Raw genomic sequence first — 27,428 nt, 5'->3', positions numbered from 1 at the left:
ACCTGCCCCTCAATACTGCGCGAGTAGCTGTGCTACAAGGTAACTTGTTGAGGCTCATCCCCAAACAGCTAATTCGTGCCCATAGGTCCAACTGCTGCAGTCGTACTTGTCTACTCGAGCGTATATAGGACCTTTCACGAAAATCCCGGCCGCCAAGCGGCACACTGACGAATGCCAACCTGTCAAAGAGTTTCACAACCAGAAAGAATGAGATAAAATTTTATATTTCCTTTTGTCTTCTTTTTGTTGCACAACGACTCAAATCGCTAAAGATTCCTCGTTGTACACACACACACTCAGGCGCACGAGAGTCAGTCGGGCAAGGCGGCGACGGACACGGGTGGTGGCGCAGGCTCGCGGAGGAAGAAGAGCGCCGTCCCGAAGCAGCAAAACGATGCCATCTTGAGCGCCAGGATGAGGAAGTAGACGTTGCGGTTGAGCAGCAGGTTGTCGTAGATGGCGCAGGCGCCCTGCGACGACCCGCACGGCTCCTCCCACAGCACGCAGCTCGCGTCGATGGTGTGCCCGAACGCGGCGCCCGCGGGGATTAGCCCTGCATCGGGCATATGCACGGACGAGTCGGCACGTTAACGTGAGAAGTGTACCGTTTCTCGCGCCAGTGTCGGAAGCACGGCAAGGATGAAAGGTGCAGTTGCGTTACAATTTCTGCAAAACCCTACTATATGACCGGACAGCCAGTGGCTGATTTTTTTTTCTTTTCTTTTTTCTTTTTTTGGGGAGGCTTAGGTTTTGCTCGGTTTTGTCTGTTGCGCGGCTGGTGGAGCAGGTGAGGTTGCGCAAGCTCGACGTGTGCCCAGAGTAGTGGAATGCTAGACAGGCACAATCGCAGCATTCTACCTGCTGTAGTGAGAACCTGCGTTTTACAGCGCCAGTTGCATATGTTAGCCGGCTGCCACATATGCCGAAAGCCGAGAATATAGAAACTTAATATGTGTTAGGTAGTTCGAGCACGTCTGTTTTCACAGCCTCAGCGATACCAATTTGCTACAACAATTACGAAGAGCGCGATGTGGGTGAGGAACATTACATTGATTATGTTGAAAGCGGGTAGTGTAAACGTCAACTTCTTCTGGCTGTATAGCGTTTTGAGGACGTCGGCAGAAAAGAGCATGGATGCTTTGGCTTTGCCTGCATCATTTCGTCCTCGTAAATGTGAGCCTGCGAAGCACTTGCCTCGGAAATATCAGAAAGCTTCTAACTCCTATAACCTGCCTAAAGGTTCGTTTGAGCAAAATTGTGCAACATTCTACGATTAATTTCCGTCAAGTATCTGTAGCAGTGGCAGCCGCTATAGTGCGGCGGAGTCGCTATGTAGTCTATTATTACTGGCTAGATGACCACTATTCAGTATAGAGTAGTAGTTCTCCCTCACCGAAAGCCCGCACGATGATCCATTGAATTCCGAGGCCGACGGACTTATGTTTCTCGGGAATGCACCTGCGCGAAAAAATAACAGGTGTTTGCGCATAAGCCACTTGCACTCTCCGTTTTCCTAAAAAGACCGCTTCCAAAGACGGCTTTTATAGGACAGTTTATTTGATCATGTATCTTTCCAGAAGCACAACTCAAAGTGCCTTCAAAGTACATGAAGGCACAAAAAATATAGTGGGATGACATCTGACCACATACTTTCTGCTTGCTGCGCTATGCTGCTATACGCAGGACAAAAAAGGGCAGAAAAGAGAGACAGACATTACACACATGTGTATCTGTCTCTTTTTTGTCCTTCGTATAACAGTATAGCGCAGCAAACGAAGATGCTGTACCAACTAGCTCCAGCCGAAACTTTATTGACCACATACACACTGTTCGTGTGTAGTAGGCTTTCCCCCCTTCTTTTTTCCATGTTCCAAGAGGTTTGAGCGATCCCAGTAGTATTTCGTTCATTTGTTATGCCTCTCATAATTAATTAATACGCACATTTTAAATGTTGCTCCTAGATTATGCACAATCCCTACCGTATTTCCTCAATTTTTTATTATTGCGATAGGAATTATATGGACATTCCCAGCAAATTTTCGCCGTCGTTGTCGCCGTGGAGCTCTGGATATATACATTAGGTATATGTATGTTATATGTGTATCTATTCCGTATACGCGGATTATATTGATGCACTATTCAATCAGTACAAAGTTGCTCAAACCAGGTCTTACGTTCTTGGCTAAATTATTCCTCAGAATTTTGAAAGCAGCCGACAAACAAACGTCACAAAACATAGCACTCACCGCGCATGCCTTTTATTTTAAATCTTGTCTGACTAGTACATAACAAAAGTGGAAAACAATGTTAGCGATCGAACCTGAAAGTGACGTTACTGGCACGGCTACTTACGGGCGGTATAGTAGCGCCTGTGCGATGTCATTACAATCCCTACACGTTGTGTTAAAGCTTTAAGGGTGTAACATAGCAGAGTATGAGTGTAGGCCAGCTGGTGATCAATGAGAGACTTTCTCCAACTCTCGTGTGTTCCTTGCGGTAACTTCCCAAATCATGAATCACCAACTGGCCTACACCCACCACTCTGCTATGTTACATTACTTCAAAAGTAGGCACATTTACGCGTTCCTTGCCGCTCGATGATGAGTTCGCACTGTGTTCCGCCATCATAGCTTCTTCGTCGTGCATAGCTAGGGCTTATGTCTATTGGCTGCGAAAGAACACGTGCACCGCCCCCCCCCCCCCCCCCCATCTGTCTTCAATGTTTGGCGTACCGCTTCGTGTTGTCCCTTTCTTTAAGGGTGCCAGAAATTTTGCCGCACCCGCGTATCTCGCGTCCGCATTCGTCGGCCCCGTATTGTTAGAACGCCGTCCAAGAAATTCAAATGCAAGGCCGAACCTTGTTATCGCAGTCAGGGCTTCGCTCTTCGGGCGAAACTGCCAGCTTTTTTCCGATCGTGCTTTGTTGCCGCTCAGCTATCGTTTGCTCTCTTAGTTATTTCAGTGCTGCGCTCCAGTTATGCTGCGTAATGTATCCCATATGTCTGTGAAGATTTGTTCCAGTCTGACTTCTAAGTTAGTTTGACTGTCGCGTTAATCCCTGATCTATGCGGCGTACTCCGGCTAGTGCAAGTTTAACAATTTCTTTTCGCTCACCCAACGGTACTCCACGGCTCATATGTACAAAAACTGGGAAGAGAAAATTTCAGCCAGTCCTTGCGCTGGACATATCATTAGCGAAGGTGGCCGGCCAAGGGCAAATAGCTCTCACGCCCCTGGTGGTTAGCTCATGTAACGCAAGCCTCAGACCATGGCTTCGGAGATTTTCAATGCGCCACGTACGTCGCTTAATCTCGGAGGTAATGCGCCGATAGAGGACCCGCGCTGGTAATCAATGTGTCTTGTTTTACGTCAGGTAATAAAGGGTTTGTTTGTTTGTTTGTTTGTTTGTTTGTTTGTTTGTTTGTTTGTTTGTTTGTTTGTTTGTTTGTTTGTTTGTTTGTTTGTTTGTTTGTTTGTTTGTTTCAGTTGTAGTATAAGAAGCTTCTATTTTTGGGGAGCTTTCCTTGACAGATCTACTCGTACTTCCGACGTAAATATTTTGCACGTAGGCAGCTGTACATCTATACTACCGGAAACTGCTCTTTCGACATGGTCCAAAATATCGATCTTGAAACAATGCGAGAAATGGTAGGAAAAAAATTAGGAGGGGGCAGAGAGAACGCCGGCTATCAACTAAAATTTATTAAGAAAAAGCAAGAGCCTGTACAGCATTCTCGCACAAAAAAAAATTAAGACAGCGTGCATACAAGTGTCATTTGCGATTGTCTAGAGACCTATCCGAAAAGGCGCGTCGCAGATACCTGGAGACAACGATCCCGAACTACGAGGCCCCGTTACGACCAGCGGACGGGATCAATAAGCGCGCCATGCACGACTCGTTTCTGGCCTTCCTTGACGAGTCTGACCTTGTGTTGAGACTCCGAGGCCCGCGCAGACAGCTGACTGACCATGGTCATATGTTTACCCCTCCATTTCCGTCTATTGTATATCTTAATTCCGCCTAGGTCCCCAACATAGGCCAAGGAGCCAGCCTTTTCGACAAAGATATCTTTCTTTCTTTCTTCCTTTCTTTCTTTCTCTCTTTTCTCTCGTTCTTTCTTCCTTTCTTCCTCTATTTCTTTCTCTCTTTCTCTTTTTTGTTCCTTTCTTTTTCTTCCTTTCTTTCTTTCTTGCTTGCTTTCTTTTCAGCAGGGCGAACGACTGCGCAATAACACGCTTATCACCAGCTTTACTGGTGCAAAATCCCTCTTCACATTCTTGCTTAGTGCTCGCTGCAGTATAGCCTTCAAAGGGCCCCTCATCTGAAATTTTTGTTACTGTCTTAAAGCCGTAAAAGGCCATCAGGCGAGGGAATAGCGGAGATACAGCAAAGGGGATGTTGCGAGGCGATGGTGCCAGGAAGCAAGAAATCCTTCACCGCCATAGGGTCTGTCTCCCATATTGTCTAATCCAGCGTCCGCAAGTGACATTCCTCTCCAAGCCTTCTCACATTAAACAGACGAGAACCTAAACCATGCCTCCCTCACCAGTCCTCCTCAGTCTCTGAGAAATCCCCAAGATGGAAAAAAGTTTCATCAACAGCTGACATCATTCAGTGCAACTCCTTCCAATCTTGCGGACTTCTACTGAGTTAATTTGTTTATCCAATGCCCATGCAGTTCAAGTTGCCGATCAACTCGTTCTCAACGTTAGTTTGCCAGCCTCCCGGTCAACTTGGGTCGGTATAAAACGAATGCAGCGCGAAGGTGACGGTGGCAGAGTCTATCTCCGTACAGGACAAATTTCTTTACTGCGAAGCTTTCGTTGAGAAGTTCGCGTCAAGTTTCTTTTTACACCTTGTGCCACAGTGGATGACAACTTTATGTTTCAATTCGATATACAACTAAAAAAAGACGTTCCTGTACGTCATTGCGACCAAAATCAAAAGAGGAATAACGCTTAAACGCTGGAAAATTCGCGCGCAAATATTACCCGCAGACCAACCGTTTTTGTAAAATTTCATTCGAACCCGATGGCGGACGCGTACCTGAGAATGGCCGCGACGGCGGGCGTGCTGAGAAAGAAGGTGGCGAACACGATGGCGGCCAGAATGGGTATGAAGACATTGACCAGGCCGCACGGGTTGGGACACTTGTTTCGCACCGCGTCGATCTCCACCGTGGTGCCCGGCACGGTGCCGAACGGGCTCGGGCCGCCGGCCGAGCTGCTGGCTCCGTCCCCGGTGCGCGCCGTCGCCGTCGCCGTGCGGTTCACGCACAGGCACTGCGAGTACGCCTGCCGGTGCGGCCGACGCAGCCACGTCGTGCGACCAGTTATGCGAGAGCCGGGTTGAGTTCATATCTTATTCTGTGGTATTGCTTGTTCTAGGCAAGCTTTCCTCAGTTCCAAAAGTATGTCGGCGACTATAGACCTCGAGGAAGAAAGAAAAAAAGACCTACGGTCGTTATTTCACCAACGCGGTTTCTTCGTGGTTTTTGTTCCGTTTATTTCTTGACAGAGATAAGCAAAAATACGTAACATTGTTCATGTGGAGCCACTGCCGATTCTTTAACTGTAAATGTTCGTTCTATAATGCTGGAGTACACTTCTCAACATGACTTCACTTTAGCGAGTAACATCTCGGCAACCATTTTTCTTTTTCTTCTGTTTAGTTCAAGTCATCCAGTCAACGTGTAGCTAGCTTATGTACAAGAGCAGTGATGACGTGATAGTGCCCCGTTTAAAATTGGGGACGTGTTACGAAGCGCGCAGTGCAAGTTCGAATATGACCTTTTATGGAGGGCCCGATACATGCATCTCAAATCTCACACAGCTTTTGCACCGCCTGAAAAGTAGCGTAGCAACTATTCTGCCGCCGCAAATGAATGCAGTGCTCCTCGGTTGTGTTCTCGGGGAAGCTTACCAGCGCTTCCCGACCCCAAGAGAGTATTCCCTTGTGAACAAACCGCGCGATTTGAGCCTTGAAGTCAAACACGAAGGCCGAGAGCCCACACATCTTAATGGGGCATGTGGGCGACACTTCGCTCGGTCATTATTTTACAAAGTACAGTTATCGGAGACAGCGTCAGCTTTCCTAAATGACGTCGCTGTCGGAGCGTTCAGGCGTATACCGCCATGTAGGAGGTGTTCCCTATACGTTGTCACAAAGCGTGAGGTTCGTGTCTGTGTAAATGCCAACTTCCAAATCGGCCCATTCGAGACGGATTCACATAAACGACCCTGCCGTTCACGCTTTAATGAACCGCAAGTAGCATGAGGCATGCAGACAAGACAAAAGGTCACTTGGGAGACGGAGGCTTGAGGCGATCAGCAGCGCGTGGTCGAAGAAGGAATGCCTTAGGCAGGAGCAAACGTTTCGACAAGGGTCTTCATCATTCCCTGACGAAGACAAATGCCGTAGTCGAAACGTTCGCTCCAGCCTGAGACGCCTCTCGTACGAACACTTTTTGATACATGCAGCACTTATAGCGCTCTAGCTTCGCTCAACGATGGTTGATATTGCCCGTCAGGCCATAAGAGCCGCAACCATATGCATAAAAAAAAAAGATGCGTTTTAAGAGGGCGAAGGCGACACGCACCCTGCTGCTCGCTGTGGCATACTCGCGTAGGCAACCGGCGTAGCACGGCGAGTAGTAGGTGTAGCCGTCGCGGCCGCAGATGGGATTGAAGCGTGTCGTGGTGCAGCCGCAGCGGCTGTTGCACGACTCCTTCAGAGTGACGTTCACGCTCGACACGCTGGTACTGCGGGCAGAGGAAACGACGTCCACAGCTATACCTTGTCGTCGGTTACCGAGCAGCGCCCTTTACTCTCTATGTGGTCACAAGAATTGCTGTGTTACTGCCATGGTTATTGCCAGATAGGGACGGTTGCCCGCCGTGAAAGATTTGTCGGGAAGCCTTTCATCTAAGAAGTGAGAGGCGCCAGCGTCCGCAAGTTACATTCTTCCCCAGTCTCCTCTCATATTAAACAGTCGAGAACCTAAATAATGTCTAAGACATGTCTAGAATTTGCCATAAGATGCTCCAGATTCACCAGCTGGGATCTGGCGGAGTGTTTTCGTCCTGCACCAGATCGATCTTCGATCTATACCAGCAAAATCCGCGAAGCATGTGTGAACGTTTGCCCCCTAATTTTCGGTTTTGAAGCTTAAATCGAAGCGGAAATCAAGCTATACTTAAAAGTCCCGTTGTTGCTTTCTTTAAGTTGCTTTATTTGTAATAGGAAAATCGATGTTGATTATATAATATAGGTACTATATTGTTTATGCTAGGTGCACTGGGCTGTCTCACTGGGCTGACAAAAGACATCTGTGTAGTCTAAATTATTAGCAAAGTAGCACATATAACTGGCCATCATCCCAGCGACTACAAAACGTTACGGTAAAAGTGACTGCAGAGAAATATAAAAATAAGAGCACATAAAGAAGCAAGATTGGCGAAGATTGGCACATACCACATCTGCTATTCTGTTTTATGATCATCTTATTGCTGTCTTTCACTGTGTTCAATTACCCTTTCCGTATTATCTAGAGACGCAGATGGGTGTGCAGAGTTAGCTACGACATGGTTTGTGCATCTGTGCAACATTGGCGCTCACTTGTCCTAGAAGTTGCCTAAACGTTCGCGGCTATAAAAACAAGTATACGGTCGTTCTTCGAGCTCTTCCCACGTGGTAGCCCGTTTGTTATATTGTGCTTGTGGGTAAAGAAGAACCAGACAGACGCTGGTGCCTTTTGTCCACAAATTATATTTTTTTTAGCCAGGCCCGCTCCATCAGGCGGAAGCCCGATTCCGCCGATTACACTGCTCGCGCACCGACAGCGTGCTGGGCGTGTCCTCGCCGTTTTTTGTGACCGGACCATTGTGCCACGCAAGAGTGCGCTACATACTTTCTGATCAAATTAAATTCTTGGGTTTTGCATGCTAAGCCTGCGGCATGATTATGAGGCGCGCGCCGCAGTGGCGTTCTTCGGATTAATTTCGACCATCTCAGTTTCTTTCACGTGCACGTAAATTTAAGTACACGAGCGTTTTTTTTTTTTTTGCAATTTACACATGTGTTACCTTTGACCATTTGTTTTTCTCTGCGCTATGTGATACCCCGCAATTGGGTGTTCTGTAATGCGTCTGAGGTAATACGAGATTATGTGGTGAATGTGGTAAACATTATGCAACAGACGAAAACAACTTTTCTTGCTTTATTTTCCGTCGGTACGTTATTAAAACAAATAGAAGCAATTTTATTATGGTAATGACAATTACGCTTACTTTTGCTGGGTCCCACTACATTGCTGATCAACTTTTTCACTAAATTTGAAAACCGCTTGTAGCAGTTTTCGCTACCTAAGTCACTGCGGCTTTGTCAGTTAACAGCCGCTACTTGGCCCGAACTATTATTTCGTTAGGTTATAACCTAACGAACTAATTTAATCTAACCTAGCCTAACCTAACCTAACCTGAACTAATCTATCGTTACTGATCGCAGTTACTAAGACGATATATCTTGTATACATCGTGTATCTTGAAAGAGATACACGATGTATATCTTTTTTCAAGAGCGAATATAATAGCGAGTGAACATAAATAACGCGGGTAGACATAGGCAGGCAAGGTGGCGTGATCGGCGCTTACACTCCGACGTCGTACTGGACGTTCCGGTAGGGGATGTTGTCGCAGTGGAATAGCAGCACCGTGACCAGCACGATGGGCACAAGAAGCACGAGCACGCAGAGGCGCACGATGCCCGCGGCGGCCAGCTGGAAGCGAGAGATGACCACGCCTCCGAGCATGACGCCCACCATGGCCGTCGGTATGGTCACGGAGCCTGCGCACGCGGTGGGGGGGGGACGCTTTCGGGGATGCGTGTTGACACTATATACTAAAACAAATTAATTTACCCTATCGTAGCACACATATAGCCGAAAGGAACAAAACAACTAAAGGCTAAGTGTTATATCGATTTGGCCACTATCGCCCTGTAATCAGCTGCAGCTCCTGGTTAGCTCAGTTGGTCCAGCGACTGACCCGGAAAGTCGGTGCTGCGGGGTTCGACCCTGAACTCGAGTATGTTCCTCAACGCTGAAACTACTACGGAGGCCGCCCCACAGCCTTTGCGAGGAATCCGCACAAATTTCCCTCGTAGCTTTTCAGGTGGCCTCGATCTGGCTTTTTCGTTAGCCTTCCTACAAGCTGTGGGCTGTCGTAAAACTCGTTTGATTAAGCATTCGTGGAATAAAGGGCATCTATTCGCGCTCTTGAAGCAAGCACCAGTTAGAGATCGACAACATGGACGCCAAGGGGACCGTGACAGCCAAATTTTCTTACGACGTCATCATGCAATCTTCGAATTGTGGATTAACAGCGCGCGCACATCTGCGGTAGACGCAGCTACGTGTTGAACTATTCGACTTTAGCTTGCATGTTAGTAAGGCTGCTATAGAAAGAACCAGTACGGCACTTAAAGCATTTTTCCCGTACAGTGCAGCCGTGCTGAATAAAACTCGCTTCATTTACGTCAGTGACGCTGATTACAGTAAAATGAACATATCGTCATATTGTATACGTTAAAGCATACTTAAGCATAAAGTGACCCGGAGCAACCAGCTATGTTTGAAACGTATATTACTGAATATAAACACATCTCTCTTCGTAGCACTGTACCCGAACTCGAGTGTCCATAATATAAAAAAAGGGTAGTTAAGTTCGCCGTGTAAGTTTATCGAAATAAACGACAGCGTTGGCCAGTGCATGCGGGAATGCAGGGATAAAAGATATTTTGCCCACTTAAAAAAATTTAACATTTCTAATCACTGTGTTGCTCCTTATTTTGCATAATCGAAGTACTGGCTATCACTCACACCGTCCTTTACTAGCCATAATTAAAATCAGCACGTACCCATAATCATTGAAGCTGTCGACGCGGTCATGCTAAACTGCGCCTGAAGCATCTTCACCAGAAATGAAGACAGGCCGCTTGCGACCATCACTGCAGAACATAAAAAAAAACACATTGTTATGAGGTGCGTGCGCCGCTTTCAAAACGTACAGAGTACGAAGAGAAAGACACGAGCGAGATTGTGCAACGTGACAGGCATGAAGTCACGAAACGCCGGGGATCGAGCCTCGTGGCGCGAGCATGGAACGGAGAAGGGGCGCCATTGCGAGACGACAAGCCGAGAGAGCAAGGCGCCAGCCGCGGGAGAAGCACCCCGATGATCGATGGGTCGTGGCTTCTGACCCTGCCTGGTGCTCCTGAGTCTGCAGCTCAACATTTAAAACTTTCGTTGCGTTCAGCAGAGCACCGAACACGGCCTCTCTGCGCCGTCCTGGCGTACGTTCTTGCTCCGTCTTGCCACGTCGTCTAGTCGCCAGTCTCCAGCTGAATAACTCGGCCGCAACCCACTCAACGCCTGCACCACTCCGGCCATGAACTTGAATACCATGAGAATCGGTATTCAGCGATTGTAGAAACTGTTTTGATCCCACCGATGGCATCGGTTGTTGGGAACTCGGCGCTGACGCCCGTGGTTGTACCTGGGTCGCAAGCCCCAAGGGTAGCGTTGGCCTGGCGGCCTGGGGTACAACTGGAAGCATCCGAAGGTCCCGGCAAAGCATGAGTCGACTGGTAACAACAAAACAACTTGTTTATTTTAACATCGCAAAGAGTTGGCGGTCAGGTTGACCGAAGTAGAGAGACGGAAGAGCACTTTACTCAACAGAAGAAATCGGAGCCCTCCTTTTGGCGTCCGGGGGCAGCTGTTTTTATACTCTCGCGGTTGAGGGCAAGAAGGAACCCCTCAATAGACGAGCACGTGAATGTACAATGGGCTAATAGTGACGCACACTGTCGTAGCGCTGCCGGTCGGGCACAATGACTGGAATGAGAGGGTGATCCCTGCTGTCGCATCGCCTGGTTCGGGCACAATGACTGGAATGAGAGGGTGATCCCTGCTGTCGCATCGCCTGGTTCAGGCACAATGGCACATACACTCACACACGCACATGAAGACACGTGGCATCGGAACATGCCTGGAAACGCCTGGCGGGGAGCGTTGCGGCGACGCCGCACGGGCCAAAATGTCTGCCGCCCCGCCGCAGTCGCGCCGGCAAACCCGCGTGTCGCAGGCGAAACGCAACAGACCGCCCCGCCGGGGGAAGGAGATCCCGATGGACAGGGGACTGCATCCGCTGTCCGGAGGGATGTCGCTCGATGATGCTCATAACCGAAGTCGGGCGTCCCTCGACGTTTCTTGAGCGCAGCGCACAGAGAAGGCCTCGTTCTCTCGTTCAGGTTCGCACGGGACACTGCAAAGTGACTTCGGGAGAGTTCACATTTTTGCTCTCGTTCCCGGCAAGCGTTAGAACTACGCTGAAACTCAACCGCTCAGTCAGCAGGCACGGCACAACCCTCACTAAGCCCTGCCAGGCTCTTTCCCCTTTTTATACCACTGCCTAGTTCCTTACAGTAGTCTAGCATCACTCAGAACGCGTCCACAAATTGAAAAATTGCACTAGAAAGCATATCATCACTTTGAAACACTAAACAAAAGCAATATGTTAAAAAAAAATCCTCCCTCAGGAAGAAAAACATCAGTAACAAACAATTTTTAGGCTGATTCCTACGTTAGGGGCTTCGACTTAAGCCATCGGCGTTACCGTTGAGACTCCCCTTTTTGTAACGCACCTCAAAGGAATATTGTTGTAAAGCGAGGCTCCAGCGCAGGAGGCGGCCACTTTTGGGAGAGATGGTCTGCAGCCATTGGAGAGGGCAGTGATCCGTCTCAATGATAAACCTCGAGCCGGCTAGATAGCATGACAATTTCTGAACGGCCCACACGAGACATGCACACTCTTTCTCGGTGGCGCTATACGCCTGCTCACGACTGGTCAGCTTACGACTAGCATACAGGACGGGGTGTTCTACTTCTCCCTTTTCCCGTTGGCACAGTACAACGCCCATGCCTCGCTCACTAGCATCGCACTGAACAATGAACCCTTTTGTATAGTCTGGCGATCGTAGCACAGGCTGGTTTGTTAGGGCACTCTTTAGGGCGCTAAAAGCTCTTTCCTTTGTCTCGTCCCAGACGACTGTTTGAGGCTCTGTTTTTCTTAGAGCATCCGTCAGGGGAGCCGCGATATCAGAGTACCTAGGGATGTACCTCTGATAGTAGCCGGCGACACCTAAGAACGACCGAATATCGGTCTTTGTGCGCGGTTGCGGAAAGTCTCGCACAGCGGCCACTTTTATTTCAGAGGGGCGGCGACGACCCTGACCAATCACGTGACCGAGGTAGACAACCTCGGCCTGTGCTAACTGGCACTTAGGAGCCTTTACTGTCAAGCCCGCTTCGCGCAGGCGGGTTAGCACTGCCCGCAAGTGTGTCATATGCTCAGACCAGGATGCGGAGAATATCGCTACGTCGTCTAGATACGGTAAAGCGAATTCTTGCTGTCCCCGCAACACTTTATCCATGAGGCTTGAAAAACAGTATGGCGCGTTCTTCAAACCAAAACTCAACACTTTAGGACGGAATGTTCCCATTGGTGAAATGAACGCCGCATACCTACTAGCCTCTTCTGTAAGTGGAACCTGCCAATAACCCCTGACAAGATCTAGGGTGGAAATAAACTGAGCGCTACTAACTTTCTCAAGGCGCTCCTCGATGTTAGGGATCGGATAAATTTGATCCTTAGTGATGGAATTAAGCCTGCGGTAGTCGACGCAAGGACGAGGTTCCTTGCCCGGTACCTCAACTAAAATCAAAGGGGAGGTATAATCACTCTCACCTGCCTCAATAACACCGAGCTGTAGCATTTTCTTTACCTCAGCCTCCATAATATCGCTCTGGCGGGGTGACACCCGATACGCCTTGGATCGTACTGGCTCTGGGGGAGGTAAGTTCTATATCATGAGTAAGTACAGAAGTCCTACCAGGCCTCTCAGAGAACAGACCTTGAAACTCTTGTAATAGCTGGTGTAGTTCGGTTTTCTGCTCGGGCGACATCGGTGCTTTACTGATAAGGTCACTAATGACTTGACCGGTGTCTTCCCTGTTCGTCACTGAGCCTAGTCCCGGAAGCTCGACCGGAAGCTCTTCAGGAACGTTTACCATCATGCACACCACTGCTTCCCTTTGTCTATAAGGTTTGAGCAGATTACAGTGGTAAACTTGCTGTGCTTTCCGCTTTCCTGGCAGACTTACCACGTAGTTAACGTCCGACAGTTTCTGAACAATTCGTGCTGGGCCCTCCCACTGCACGTCTAGTTTGTTGTTTAGCGATGTGCGCAATATCATGACCTCATCGCCCACCTCAAAACGACGGGCCCTGGCTGTCCGATCATAATAAACCTTGGCCCTCTGCTGGGCCTTTGTCATTGCTTCACCTGACAACTCCTGTGCCCTTCTTAAGCGTTCGAGGAGCTTAAGTACGTACTCCACCACGACTGGGTCGTCGCCCCTGCCTTCCCATGATTCTCGAAGCATGCGAAGCGGAGACCGAAGCGAGCGACCGTACACCAGCTCAGCTGGCGAAAACCCCGTAGCCGCATGCGGCGCGGTCCTTAAAGCAAACATCACCCCAGGCAGACACAGCTCCCAGTCAGTTCGATGTTCAAAACACAACGCTCTCAACACGCGCTTCATGACGGAGTGGAGCTTCTCAACGGAATTCGACTGTGGGTGGTACACTGAGCTGTGTAGCAGCTTTACCCCACACCTTTCGAGAAAAGTTGTCGTCAAAGCGCTAGTAAACATTGTGCCCTGATCTGATTGGATTTCCGCAGGAAAACCAACTCGCGCAAATATGGACAGTAGTGCATTAACTATCTCAACTGAGCTGAGTTCTTTAAGCGGCACTGCTTCAGGGAACTTTGTCGCTGGGCAGATCACAGTCAAAATGTGTCTGTACCCCGTGGCTGTTACCGGCAGAGGTCCCACTGTATCAATAACGAGCCGTCTAAAAGGCTCCGTAATGATAGGTACCAATTTCAACGGCGCCCTTGATTTGTCCCCTGGTTTGCCCACCCGCTGACAAGTGTCACATGTCCTCACGAAATGGTCTGCGTCCCGAAAACACCCTGGCCAATAGTACTCTTGCAAGAGACGGTCCTTAGTTTTCTTAACTCCTAGGTGTCCGGACCACGAACCCCCGTGTGACATGCGCAACAGATCCTGACGATAGCATTGAGGCACGATCAGCTGATCGAACTCCACTCCTCTGCGGTCTAGATACTTCCGGTACAGGACTCCACCTCTTTCCACAAAACGCGCATTTTTCCTGGCGATACCTTCCTTGACATTGCAGCGTATGTTTTCTAGGCTACCATCCTTCTTTTGCTCGGCTATCAAAGCCGACCGGCTGACTTTTAGCAACCTATCAAGTCCGTCTGACGTAGGCGCGATGAGCAAATCAGTAGATAGCTCTTCTAACTTTCCCGCATCGGGATTTTCCTCTCCGGTATCTGGTGCCTTTAACGTTACAGACTCAAGTTTATTCAGTTCGGGCGTGCTCTGAATATCGGCTTGCTGCGCCTCTGACCCTTTTTCGTTGTTTGATAACGTCGGTCCCGCAACTACCGCCTTTGCAGCGAGCTCCCGAACCTTCGATCTGGTTAAGGCCTGAACACTAGCTTCACCAAACAAAAGCCCCTTCTCGCGCAGGAGGTGATCGGACCTGTTTGAAAATAGGTACGGGTACTGGGGTGGCAGCAGATGACACTGCCGCCTCCGTCTCAAGCGCTCCGAAAGGTCCTTCAATAAGCACCCTTGCTACTGGCAGACACACGCTATGAGCTTCCACGGCTTGCTTGATCCATGCGCACTCGCCCGTGAACATATGGGGTTCTACGTAAGATGGGTGAACTACATCCATCGTAGCTGCGGAATCGCGAAGCACTCGGCACTCTTTCCCGTTCACGAGGAGGTCTCGCATGTAAGGCTCGAGAAGCTTCATGTTCTCGTCAGTGCTGCCTATTGAAAAAAACACAACTTTTGGTGTTGTTTCCGGACACTGCGCCGAAAAGTGACCCGGCTTCTGGCACGTATAACACAAGCGCGCTCGCCTCATCTCGAACCGCTTTCTGCGTTTGGCTGCCGCCGTCTCTTTACGTTTGGTCGGACTGCTTTCGCTCGCATCCGCACTACGCGTGTCCCCCTTTAATCTCATGGGCGTGAACTTCGGCCTCTCAAACTTCGAGCCAAATTCACCCTTTTGACCGTCCTTAGCTCCGCGAGCCCGACGCGTCACAAACTCCTCGGCTAGCTCAGCGGCTTTAGCCACCGTACAAACGTCTGGCCTATCCAAGACCCAGTATCGCACGTTCTCCGGTAACCGACTATAAAACTGTTCTAGCCCGAAGCACTGCAGAAGTTTATCGTGGTCACCAAACGCTTTCTCTTCTTTGAGCCACTCCTGCATGTTTGACATAAGCCTATACGCAAACTCTGTATATGACTCACTTTTGCCTTTCTCATTTTCCCGAAACTTCCGACGGAACGCCTCCGCAGACAGCCGGTACTTTTTTAGAAGACTCGATTTCACTGTGTCGAAATCCTCTGCGTCCTCTCTATCCAAGCGAGCGACTACGTCGGCCGCCTCGCCGGGTAACAAAGTGAGCAAGCGCTGTGGCCACGTTTCCCGAGAGAACCCCTGCTTCTCGCACGTTCGCTCAAAGTTAACCAGGAACAAACCAATGTCCTCTCCAAGCTTAAACGGCCGCATCAGGTCAGTCATTTTGAACAATACGCGTTCTCCTGCACCGTGTGCCTGACTTCCATTACGAGCGCGTTCCATCTCTATCTCGAGACGCTTCATTTCCAACGCGTGTTGACGGTCGCGCTCTTCTTTTTTCTCTTGTTGCTCTCGCTCTTTTTGTTCTTTAAGTTCGCGCTCCTGTCTTTTTGCAGTCTCCCTTTCCTCAATGGTCTCAAGGCATTCCGACAGCTCGTCATCCTCAGCTTCTAACTCAAGAATAGCCTTTAGCAGTTCCGGTTTTCTGAGTTTGTCTGAGACATCCAGACCCAACTCTCTTGCAAGCTCCAACAATTTCGGTTTGCGCAACGACTTCAAATCCATGGCTGCTCTGAATGCTGCTTTCTCTACTGCTTACTATTGTCTTGCCGCAAACTAACCCGGCAGCAACGACAACCACAATTACCAGCTCTGTTTCTGACACTAACAAAAGCCTGGCAAAGCTCAGAAGAAGAAAGTCCCGCACTCACCAAACCTCGCAGCCAAGAGTCCAGCGCAGTCGTTCCGCTGCAGGCAACCAGTCATCACACAGGGCTCGTTGCACTGCTCCCGGATCGTTGTTGAGCTGCTCAGCATACAGTCAACTGCATATCTTCGCTGCTGGCCTCCGTTGTCGCGATCTCACCGCTGGCAGACAGTTGTTTGAAGTCGGAGGCGATCTCACCGCTGCCAACCAGATGTTTGGATCGCACCGCTGGTACGATCTGTTGGGAACTCGGCGCTGACGCCCGTGGTTGTACCTGGGTCGCAAGCCCCAAGGGTAGCGTTGGCCTGGCGGCCTGGGGTACAACTGGAAGCATCCGAAGGTCCCGGCAAAGCATGAGTCGACTGGTAACAACAAAACAACTTGTTTATTCTAACATCGCAAAGAGTTGGCGGTCAGGTTGACCGAAGTAGAGAGACGGAAGAGCCCTTTACTCAACAGAAGAAATCGGAGCCCTCCTTTTGGCGTCCGGGGGCAGCTGTTTTTATACTCTCGCGGTTGAGGGCAAGAAGGAACCCCTCAATAGACGAGCACGTGAATGTACAATGGGCTGTCGTACACTGTCGTAGCGCTGCCGGTCGGGCACAATGACTGGAATGAGAGGGTGATCCCTGCTGTCGCATCGCCTGGTTCGGGCACAATGACTGGAATGAGAGGGTGATCCCTGCTGTCGCATCGCCTGGTTCAGGCACAATGGCACATACACTCACACACGCACATGAAGACACGTGGCATCGGAACATGCCTGGAAACGCCTGGCGGGGAGCGTTGCGGCGACGCCGCACGGGCCACAATGTTTGCCGCCCCGCCGCAGTCGCGCCGGCAAACCCGCGTGTCGCAGGCGAAACGCAACAAAACCCAGAATTTCTTGGGACGACTCTCTTCCAGACGAAGGTAATCATATACATAGGAAGTGGATAAAGAAAATGAAAAGAAAAATGAGACTATAAAAATACTTAGACAGGACACCGACAGCAATAAACAGTACATAAGCACCGGCGTACATACCTTCTCCGATGGCAGCCCAGTGGCGAATAGCAGTGCAAAAAAGAAAAGGTTGATTGCTTGGGCTAGTTGGAGGAACATTACTTTGGACAAAGAGAAATGCAGTATATATACATGGGACTGTCAATGAGAAAGGAGACAGAGACAGTGCTGATTCTGGCAAAGAACAGAGTAGCTCCAATGAAGACCGTTAGTCTTGCAAAATTAGAACTTCTAGGGGCAACAATGTCTGCAGGAATGTGGAGTATGATAAAGAGTAAACTGAAACAACAAACTGAGCAAGTAAAATTTTGGACTTCTGCTACAATCGCACTGCACTCGATAAGAAAAGAGTAAAAGTGCATATTGGAGACTGAAAGAGCGCCTTCAGGAGTCACATATGGCATTTGGCGAGAAGCACCCGATTATATTACGTGGAAGAATTTACGTAGCGACCCTATTAGCTCGACACGTACAGGGGAAATGTTTTCACGTAGAAGTGCGTGACACTGACTACGATAAGAACCTGAGTTCGGGTATTCAGAGGACGACAAGAAGTGAAAGAAGTACTACGACAGTGGGTCATGTGCAGACGATACCATTTCAGACCGTCACAACAAGTACCTCCTCTTCCTGCTGATACAGTGACGAAAGCTGCACCATATGAAATAAGTGGCCTAGACTACACCGGTTCTATACGAGGAACTACAACAAAAGGAGCCACTGCCAAAGTTTACGCAGTAATTTTTACAGGCGCTGTCATAAGAGCAACACACTTGGAAACTTATCACTCAAAGCGTTCTACAAGTTTTTTCGAAGCTTCGCAGTTCGAAGAGGAACGTTCTCAGTAATCAAAAGCGACAACGCCAAGACTTTCAAGAAAATTGTTGAAGAATTTAATGCGGTCACGACAACATTACACCACAAAACAACTCAAGATTTAATCGCCAATCACCATGTCAAGTGGAAATTCATTCCGGAAAACGCGCCGTGGTGGGGTTGTTCTTATAATAGGCTCGTCCGTAGTTTCAAGTCATCTCTGCGAAAAGCGATTGATCATCATTTACTGTATAACGAAGAACTTGCTACTTTAAAATATACGCAGTAGAAGGTATCATGAATAACCGACCGTTCACATACGTTTACGATTAACCTGTAGAACCTACTTCGTTAACTCCTGTGGAGGTGATTGGCAGAAAGAGAAAGCTGGGAGGATACATTAGCGAAAAATGGGATGGCATCATTAAACGAGTGTGGAGACTGCGTGATGAAGTTACTAAAATGGGGGGGGGGGCACTCTTTGTACACGAAAGAAATAAGAGACGCGTAAATGAAGCCTGCTAAGAAATGTCACCAGGAACTGAAGAAAGGCAACATCGTCTTCCTTGGAGAGCGACATCCAAGAGCGGTTTGGAAAATCTGCGTGGTGAAGGATGTTTTTCCAGGCAGAGACCAAACCTCGAGGGTCTGCATGTTAAACACACCTGACAACACGTTTCCTTGTGGGACCAAAAGTTGATTTGTCCGCTTCAAGGATGCTTCTAAGCGGACATCTGCAGCCCCGGGAAGATGCAGCAACAGGAGGAATAAGAAGAAAACACATAGAGAAGAAGAAGAGCTTTCATCGGAACAGCTCCACTTTCTGACCGTCAGAATAAGTTTCTAGCCGTTACGGCTCGTCGATTCCTTCGCTCACAACACTCACACAGGCTCAGCGTGGCGACGTCCGTGCGCGTATTTCCGAAGCCACAACAAATAATACTGCAGCTGACGGGGACGACGTCGTGCGTATCGCAAAGAAACTGTTCTCTAGACGATAAGTGTGTCCTCTATGACAGCCTGCTGCTCTCACATTAAATTGGCTAAGAGCAGAAAGATACGCTGCAGTCCGTCAATTGTTCTTTCTTTTTTTTTTTAGTATGAATGCTCCAGAAATCTCTACGTATCAAGAAATACTGCCACGTGCCGTTATGTAAGCTAGATCTTCCATTCAGGCATACTTACGCTCTGCGGACCCAGCAAAGCAAACGAGGACGAAGGGCTTTATGCTGAGCAAAGCCAGCACTGTCTCCCGTAGGTTTCCTTCGGTTTGGCTGAGGGGCTTGTCTTGATCTTCAAGCTTCTTTTCTGCCATAACGACAGCGTGATCTGCGAAAAAGTTAGTTTAATAGAACGCGGCTCGAACTGTCTAGACAAGGACATAAGTTTGCCGATGGCAGCACCTCGAACTGTGCGACACCAGGGACTTCTTTCAAACTATGCGTGTTTTTTTTTACCTAACCTAAACTTCTAGATTCTGTCAGAAGACCCGCCATGGTTGCTCAGTGGCTATGGTGTTGGGCTGCTGAGCACGAGGTCGCGGGATCGAATCCCGGCCACGGCGGCCGCATTTCGATGGGGGCGAAATGCGAAAACACCCGTGTGCTTAGATTTAGGTGCACGTTAAAGAACCCCCGGGGGGTCGAAATTTCCGGAGTCCTCCACTACGGCGTGCCTCATAATCAGAAAGTGGGTTCGGCACGTAAAACCCCATAATTTAGATTCTGTCAGAAGTGTAAGTCTGACGGCAGCTGTGCGCAGCACATTCCTCGCACTTTTCTCGGCTTGAGCGCTCTATGGCATACTCGGCTTCGAAAGTGGAATTAACACCTGAACACAGCTTCTGCACAAAACTTTCAGCACAAACAACCAACCAAGGACGTAATTTCGCGCAACTTAAATCTTCTTCGCAAAACGTCCATGTATATTTACTTCGAAATTTGGTTCCAGGGTGATGCATATTGTTACGTGAAGAAAGGCACAGATAAATAAATTGACATTTACTTGAGCATACGCCAAAGACGGCTCAAGAGACATTCATTAAATGAGTTGACATTCTCGTTCGAATACTTCTTATTACTTGTTTTCTCCCTCCAAAGGTCGGGGATTCGAGTGCCTTAATGGGTGCTACCTTAATTAACTATGTCTTAATTAACTTCGCCCTAGTTAGCACCAAAGTTCGTGGGCTCGAATCCCACCGAAGGTCGTGAGCTTGAATGGCTTAACTAACTCCATTTAATGAACTGTATCCTAATTACCTTTGCCTTAACACCAAAGGTTGTGGGTTCGACTCCCACAATAGGTCGTGAGTTCGGGTACCTTAATTAACTCTATGTTAATGAACTGTACCTTAATTAACTTCGTCTTAACACCAAATGTCGTGGGTTCGGCTTCCACATAAGCTCGAAAGTTCGGCTCACACCGAAGGTAGTGGGTTCGAGTGCCTGAATGAACGTTACCCTAATTAACTTTGCCTTTCTTGCATGATGAGCGGCGTCGGAGCCAGCTGTCGAAGACGACAACGAACGCAAGAGCAGTGGCATAAGCGCGTTTCAGCGTGAGGAGAGCTCACATGACTTTCTTTACTGCACGCCTTATTTTCCAGACTATCGGTGGTTTGAGCCACTTAAAGCTTTCGCCTTAAAAGAGACTATTTACTTAGAATGGTTTGGGTGCGAGATAGTTGGCACGGGTGATTCATTTTAAATAGCGTCAAAAAACACACGGACAAGGAAGAACACAGGACCAACGCTGGTCCTGTACTCTTCCTTGTCCGTGTGTTTTTTGGCGCTGTTTAAAATGAACGACTATTTACACAGTATTTACACTGCAGCCAGGCCGTAAGATACACTCGCTCGCGCCAAGAGCCCAGATACTTCATCGTCTTTGCTGTGGAGGCTCGTATCTTCAACATATGTCAATGGTATCGTAATACAACCCCCGCGACAAAAGCGCCTTCGTGGTGCTGTTAAATATCTAAGGCGCGGGGAAAATTATAGGGGGTTGAGCCTGGTAACATGGACAATGTCACTGGTTGTCATAGGAGAGGACGTAATGCGCGTGGCTAGAATAATTCACAGGTGACATCGGTCACTTGGAGGAGCACGCGATATGGGCCTGCGTAACAGGAGAGTAGTTTTCCACGAAGATCCACGTAGATTTTATGAGATGGTGAGCAAAGCAACACGAGGATGCCAGGTGAAAAATGGATATAACGGTGACGGAGGTCGTATCGATGCTTCTGTTTTCCTTGAGTCACTGTCAATATTGAAGGGCATCGGGCCTGAACGCCAGAGTAATTTTGCCATACGTATAGATTGCGGACATATAGAGGCCCAACTCCATCTTTCGCTTTACATCCTTTTACGTTTTTGGAAGCCTCACCTGGCAGCTCTGCCGGTAGAAAACTAACGGGCAAGGCGACAGCAAAGCACATGAGCCCTGCGTAGAGAAAGCACAGCCACCAGGCTCCGATCCATGCGGTACTGTCGCGTGTCAGGCCCAGCCTGCGAAAAGTTTAAATGCACTTAGCTGTTTACCGTGGATATCCAGTAACAGTTATTTTCAGCTATGTGTAGTTTGTTTCGAATGAGTTTCTTACAACGCTGGATTGACGCCTTGGTCGACGTAGTATTTCAAGAAGTGCCCGTTGACGACAAATCCCGTGGCCGGCCCCACTACGGCACTTGCTTGAAAAGCGGCTGAGACAAGAAAACGTAGGAAACGTCGACATGAAAGCAGTAGTAATTAAAAGTCAGTTTAATGTTACTGATCTTTAAGCACAATGGTCGTATAAAAAGACAATTCTATAGGAGTAAAAATGAGATGAAGAACATAAGGCATTGATTTGTCTACATTGTGAGCAATGTTCATGACTGTCCTCATCTTCACCTGTACATATCCCTGGGCACGTCGTCTTTCTCTCTAAGGAAGGTTCCAGAATAAAACGGCTACCTCCGAAGTGGTCTATGCCTATGCTAGTCAACAATGAACGAACCGTTTAAAATGACCCTTAGAAGACATGTCCTATACATAGTTCATATGCATATGGCTCATATATTTTATCATGTCCTTATGACACTATTGAGGCAACGTATGCAGCAACAAATAATCACATATGGCAAGCACATTACTTATAGTATGATGCCGTATTCGGTTATATGCCGCTCGTTATATGCCACTGCTCGAGCGACACAGAGTTCAACAAGGACGTGGACGACATCTTAGGGCGCATACCAATGTACTTGGAAGACACGGATCGGCGGAAGTTCTCGTCCAAGTAGGCGATGCCCAGCGTGAAGTATGGCGCCGTGCCGATGCCGTTGATGAAGTTGCCGATCCAGAAGAACCACTTGTACTGGCGCAGATCTCCCGCGCCGGGATCGCACTCCGGGGCACTGTCGTTGGCCACGCCGGTGATCAGCTCGCAGGTGTCGGGCCTCGGCTGGCTGAACGAGTAGGGCGGCCCCACGAAATACGGCAGCGCCATGGCGAGCGAGCCGACGCCCATCAGGCAGGTGCCGAATGCCATCATCAGCGGCTTGTTCTTGTCCTTGCCGAAGTACGTCACCGGCAGGAGGACCTGCGGCAAACACAAAGACACGAAGCTGTTGGCTTCTTTGCTGTAACATATGAACACTTCATCCGCAGTAGCGCACTGTGCCTGCCAGAGCTGCATTCCTGTGTGGACCTTATGAGTTTCAGGCGCTGTGTGAACACAACTGTACATGGTTAGATAGCGTCTCGAAGTCAGAGTTATAAGTTGACGGCAAGGCAGCCGTCAAAGTAGCCTAATACTAAAGACAGGACGCATGATGCAAAAAAAAAAAAATGTGGGTTCGACTCCATTTTAGTCCATCTTCATTTCCTTTCTCTTCTTATTTCTACATTTCAATTAACAAAACCATTAACATCCCCAATGCATGCTTTCTCAGGATTCATTGGCTGTTTGCTTCCTATGTTTATAAATAACCAAAATGATAACGTTTACAACGTGTTCCATCTTAAACCTCTTATTGGACCGGTAAGTGTGCTAAAGAAATTGGTTGGCACATGATGCATGGCCGTTTCTTCGCGGCGTAAGTTTGTAGTCATGAGAGAGGACTCTTAATTCATTATGTAAGTTTGTAGTCATGAGAGAGGACTCTTACTTCATTATTATTTTACAGCGATAGCTGCATATGGCTAGCCTATTCGTCCGTCCATCCGTCTGTCGGCCGCCTGTACGCCGAAAACTCCTCGGGCGCGACCCCATGCGCATGCGCGAAAAAGACAAAAAGAAAGAAAGAGAGGCACGCGATTAGCCAACACCAGATAGCACAAGGCCTGTTTACTCCGATTCATGACGTCACACTACCTGGCCCGAAATATCCACTGACAAGGCTGGCGTAATTAAAGCGGTGACACCAAAACCATTGTTGCCTACTCGGGAGCATCCCCATTTGATTATATGGCAGTCGATCCAGGTAACGTGACGTCATGGATCGGAGTGAAAAGGGCTTGTGCTATCTAGGTGGTGTCAGATTGGCTGCGCCATGCAGTAGTGACGTCGTTGCTCTCCGTCATAGCCGCGCACGCGCGCAGCACTTTCTCTCTGGCTCTGAAATGGGTCGGCCACGCGTCATACGTACTCCTTAGGAGCAGGCAACAACGCCGTGAGCAGAGCCAACGAGCTCGTCTACGCCATGCCGATGCTTCAGCCCCGGTCACAAGAACATGCTCGAGAAGCTGAGCGCAAGCAGCAACTGCGTATCGAGGATCCAGCAGCCTACCAAGCCGTCGTTCGACGAAGCGTCGGGATTAACCCTGTGATAAACACCGGGATCGCACGTTTCAGCTTCGCTGGTTAAGCATCTGTACGGAATGCTTGGGCGGTGATTTTTTTTTTAGTGCAATGAATTACACCAAGCAAATTTCTTACGCGACTGGACGCTTTTCAATTACGCCGACTGAGTAGTAGGTGATTGCACAAGAGTGGGTTGACGAGTTTCGTATATAACCTGTCAAGGATATAAAAATACTGGATATTAATCGCCACGGCAAAGGCTCGTGATGCTAGTGTAGCCTGTAGACGTTAATGAGTCCACATCTGCGGTGCGCGCACCAGGAGTGAGGCGACGCTGTACAGGCTCCCGATGAGTCCGGACTCCACGCTGCGCAGCTGATAGCGCTTCTCGAGCGTCGCCAGGTTCGAGTTGACGCAGCCGTTGGTGATGAGGCCCTGGAGGAAGGCGCAGCTGCAGAAGAACACCACCACGCAGCAGGGCCGCCGCATCCCGCCCAGCAGGCGGCCGCACGCCGGCATCGGCTCGACGTTCTCCGGCATCGGGGGCGGCGCTGTCGAGAGCGCCTCATTCGACGCCAGTCGCGAAGTGGTCTTGGCAGCCTGCGAATAAGTCAATAGAGCTTATGGAAAAGACCCCTAAAAATGCAATGGGCCTCTCCACACATCAGTATAGTTAACTTCAAGACAGTAGTCCTCATGCTCTGTAAGGCGATGTGAGCGTAAACCATTGTAACACTCACACCGAGGGAAATATGCGAACGGAAGCCCATGTCCTGGTCTTTCTTTCTTTCTTTCTTTCTTTCTTTCTTTCTTTCTTTCTTTCTTACTTTCTTTCTTTCTTTCTTTCTTTCTTTCCTTAGTTGTCAATTCACCTGTTTGCCCTAACGTAGCAGGCTGCGTTAACACGGATATAAACAGGCAATGAGCCACAAGAGCGTAGCAGATGGTCGTTCGATTGGTTGGTCTACGCATGTTGCCGCCAACCTAGGCTGCCGAGGTCACACTCATACGTTACAGCGCTTCTTAAGATCTGCATGGTCCTAGCCAATATCAGCGAAGGTGGCCGCGCGCCGACACGCAGTTCTCGTACGAGAGAAACTTCGCCAGTTCCGTGTCACATCTGCGTCTGCAAAGGCCACGAATGCATCTTGGAAGAACATGTGAACTTTAAAAGGCATACTCTTTCGAATGAGTCTTGTTGGCATGCAGTTACCTGCATGGTCACGTTTTCGACGTTCGTGGTGACGTCCGCGCCACCGGCGTCTGGCAGCAGTTCTTCGTGATGCCTCTCGCTGGACTGACGGCCGCGGTGGTGGGGCGATCGCCTCGCCGAGCGTCGCCTCTTTGCGTGGTTCGTCTCCTCGGGTCCAGGCTCTGGCTTCTTGAGCAAATCCTCGACGGCCGAAGAGGGCGACTGGTTCCCGTCGCCGGTGGCAGAGGCCGCCTTCGGGTCCCTCCAGAGGGTCATCTGCCGACGGAGAAGGGAGAAGATCAGACGCTGGTCTCACATTCTAGGAGGGTGGCAAGTCTACACAAATGTGATCAATGCATCTAGGTGAAGGCCGTGCACGCATCGAATACACTTACCATCATCGGCTGAAGCAGGGCGCGAAGGAGGATTGATTGAAGACTGCGGCGAACGAGAACGGCTGCTTCCAGTTGCTCCGAGTCGCGTGGAACGCTTTCAGCCGTGGCTCCTGCAGCTCGCGAGCCGTTGCTCGCGCCAACGTCTTCGTGGTGATGTTGATGCCAGAACTTCCTCGTCAGGCGCGATCGCTCACACATGGCCCGCAATCTTGGACGAGTACTTCAATGTGTCAAGCAAAGACTTGGTAAGAAGGTCTCCCTGGTGACACGGCTGGCGACCTCTCCTGTCGGTCGATCTTGCCTAAATTTTCATCGATTCTGTTGCTGCGTTAGTGAAAATGATGCGCCTGGCTTTGTTGAGCTTGAGGACATGGCACGTAAGCAAGTGTATGTTGATGTGAAAGAAGAAAGAGAAGTCAATGCATTGACAGGAATGACTTGCCGAGTTTGGCGTGCTGTGTCTCGCGCGTTGTATTGCACCAACCTTTGTTGCCATCCGGCGAGTTTTCCCAGACCAGAGAAAAAGAAATGCCTCGATGACAGGGACGCTGCATATTCCTGAAAAGGTGCTCCGAAGATCCTTCATGCACAATCACACACGCAGTCATATATATTCCGTAAGATAGCATAGCACAATTCGCCCATCACAATCGATTAACTGGGCGGTCAATCGCAGACCGTGGCGCTGTACATGCACTGTTCCAGCGACGCTTCCGAGTGTAGCCTGTGGGATGCGAGCGGGGTGCCACGGGAGTACATTGGTGCCGCCGCGTTAGCTCACAGTTGTGCGCAGTTGTGCGGGCAGGTATATACTCGTCCTATAGAAAAACACTTAGCGCTCATTACTTGCTGATATTTTCCGCTTTTCTTTCTTTTTTTTTTTTCAGCCGCCTGTCGTGGCAAGCACTCGCGCAGCACATGCTCCGATTCCAACGAGTGCGCTTGCGATTCATGCAGCGCAGCTGCCACTTGACAAACTGTAGTGCGCCACAATACGACAAACTAACTATATATATATATATATATATATATATATATATATATATATATATATATATATATATATATATATATATATATATATATATAGACACGTAGAAGCGTTCAAGAGCGATAGCCCCAAATGTGTTGCTAAAGCTGCTAGGCCCAACGTTGCTCTAGAGTTCCTGGCTCTTTCGTGTCGGGGATAATATGGTTACTCCATGGAGAGGCATACGTACACACTGTTTAGAGGAAGTTTTTGTCTCTGAGAAGGCGATAGTAGCGTGGCACAAACTTGGCTGCGAAAACAAAGCAAGACCTTTTTTTTGGCACGATGACAAACAGAAGTGATTTTAAAGCATGACCGTATATATATATATATATATATATATATATATATGCTGGTGAGTTTTATGCCAATGTGGGTAACAAGATATGTGCTACTGGGAATGTGCGGCTCTGAAGATGACACAAAAGAAAATCCTTTAAATTTCTCTGATGCTGAGCGGAATCGAACTCACGTCACACGGTTTCTTCAAGCACAGCACCACGACGGTCTTAGCATGCTGAGCCACTGCTTACTATTTTTCTTCGGGGTGTCTATTTCAGGAACGCATGGCTCATGTGAGAAACAAACAGAAAAACAAGAAATCCCTTCTAGTTACCCGGCGACAAGCGCATATACGCGTATCACCAGAGTGTTCCTCTTCATTCTTGAAACGCGTTGCTCAGGTTGCGGTCAGCCTTCACAATGGATGATTGAACAACTTTATTTGACAGGATTAAGGAGGAGGAGGAGGAGATCTTAATGAAAATAAAGGGGGAAAAGTCGGCCTGGAGAGCGTGTCTCAAGCCTGCTATCTCCTCGCTGAGGTAGGGGAAAGCGGGAGATACAGGGAAAAGTTGCTGGCAGGTGATTATGATATGGTACAATGAGCTACTATGTACATGTTGTCTAATACGCGTATTGTAAGGATTACAACCATGTAGACCTGCGGGGATGGCAGGCGACTCGCC

General features: G+C 48.9%; 1 protein-coding gene across 2 annotated transcripts; it reads right to left on the bottom strand.

The window, feature by feature from the left end:
- Window positions 1–201: 201 nt before the first annotated feature.
- Window positions 202–26,217, bottom strand: LOC142579359 (solute carrier organic anion transporter family member 4A1-like). Of its 2 annotated transcripts, XM_075689462.1 has the most exons (13): window positions 25,431–26,217; window positions 25,057–25,311; window positions 24,162–24,443; window positions 22,295–22,640; window positions 21,660–21,759; window positions 21,443–21,564; window positions 19,244–19,387; window positions 9,917–10,006; window positions 8,653–8,845; window positions 6,600–6,762; window positions 5,048–5,295; window positions 1,394–1,458; window positions 202–553 (listed from the first exon to the last, which is right to left on the bottom strand). In XM_075689462.1, the coding sequence occupies exons 1-13, from the start codon at window positions 25,626–25,628 to the stop codon at window positions 312–314; spliced, it is 2,448 nt and encodes an 815-aa protein (XP_075545577.1). In that variant the 5' UTR covers window positions 25,629–26,217; the 3' UTR covers window positions 202–311. The 2 variants fall into 2 exon arrangements, with proteins under 2 accessions (XP_075545577.1, XP_075545578.1); XM_075689463.1 differs by lacking the exons at window positions 5,048–5,295; window positions 6,600–6,762.
- Window positions 26,218–27,428: the final 1,211 nt, after the last annotated feature.

This window comes from Dermacentor variabilis, chromosome 4 (assembly GCF_050947875.1).
Source record: "Dermacentor variabilis isolate Ectoservices chromosome 4, ASM5094787v1, whole genome shotgun sequence".
In the NCBI taxonomy this organism is placed as follows: domain Eukaryota; kingdom Metazoa; phylum Arthropoda; class Arachnida; order Ixodida; family Ixodidae; genus Dermacentor; species Dermacentor variabilis.
The sequence above is the reverse complement of the archived record's forward strand: the minus strand, read 5'-3'. Positions and strand labels throughout refer to the sequence as shown.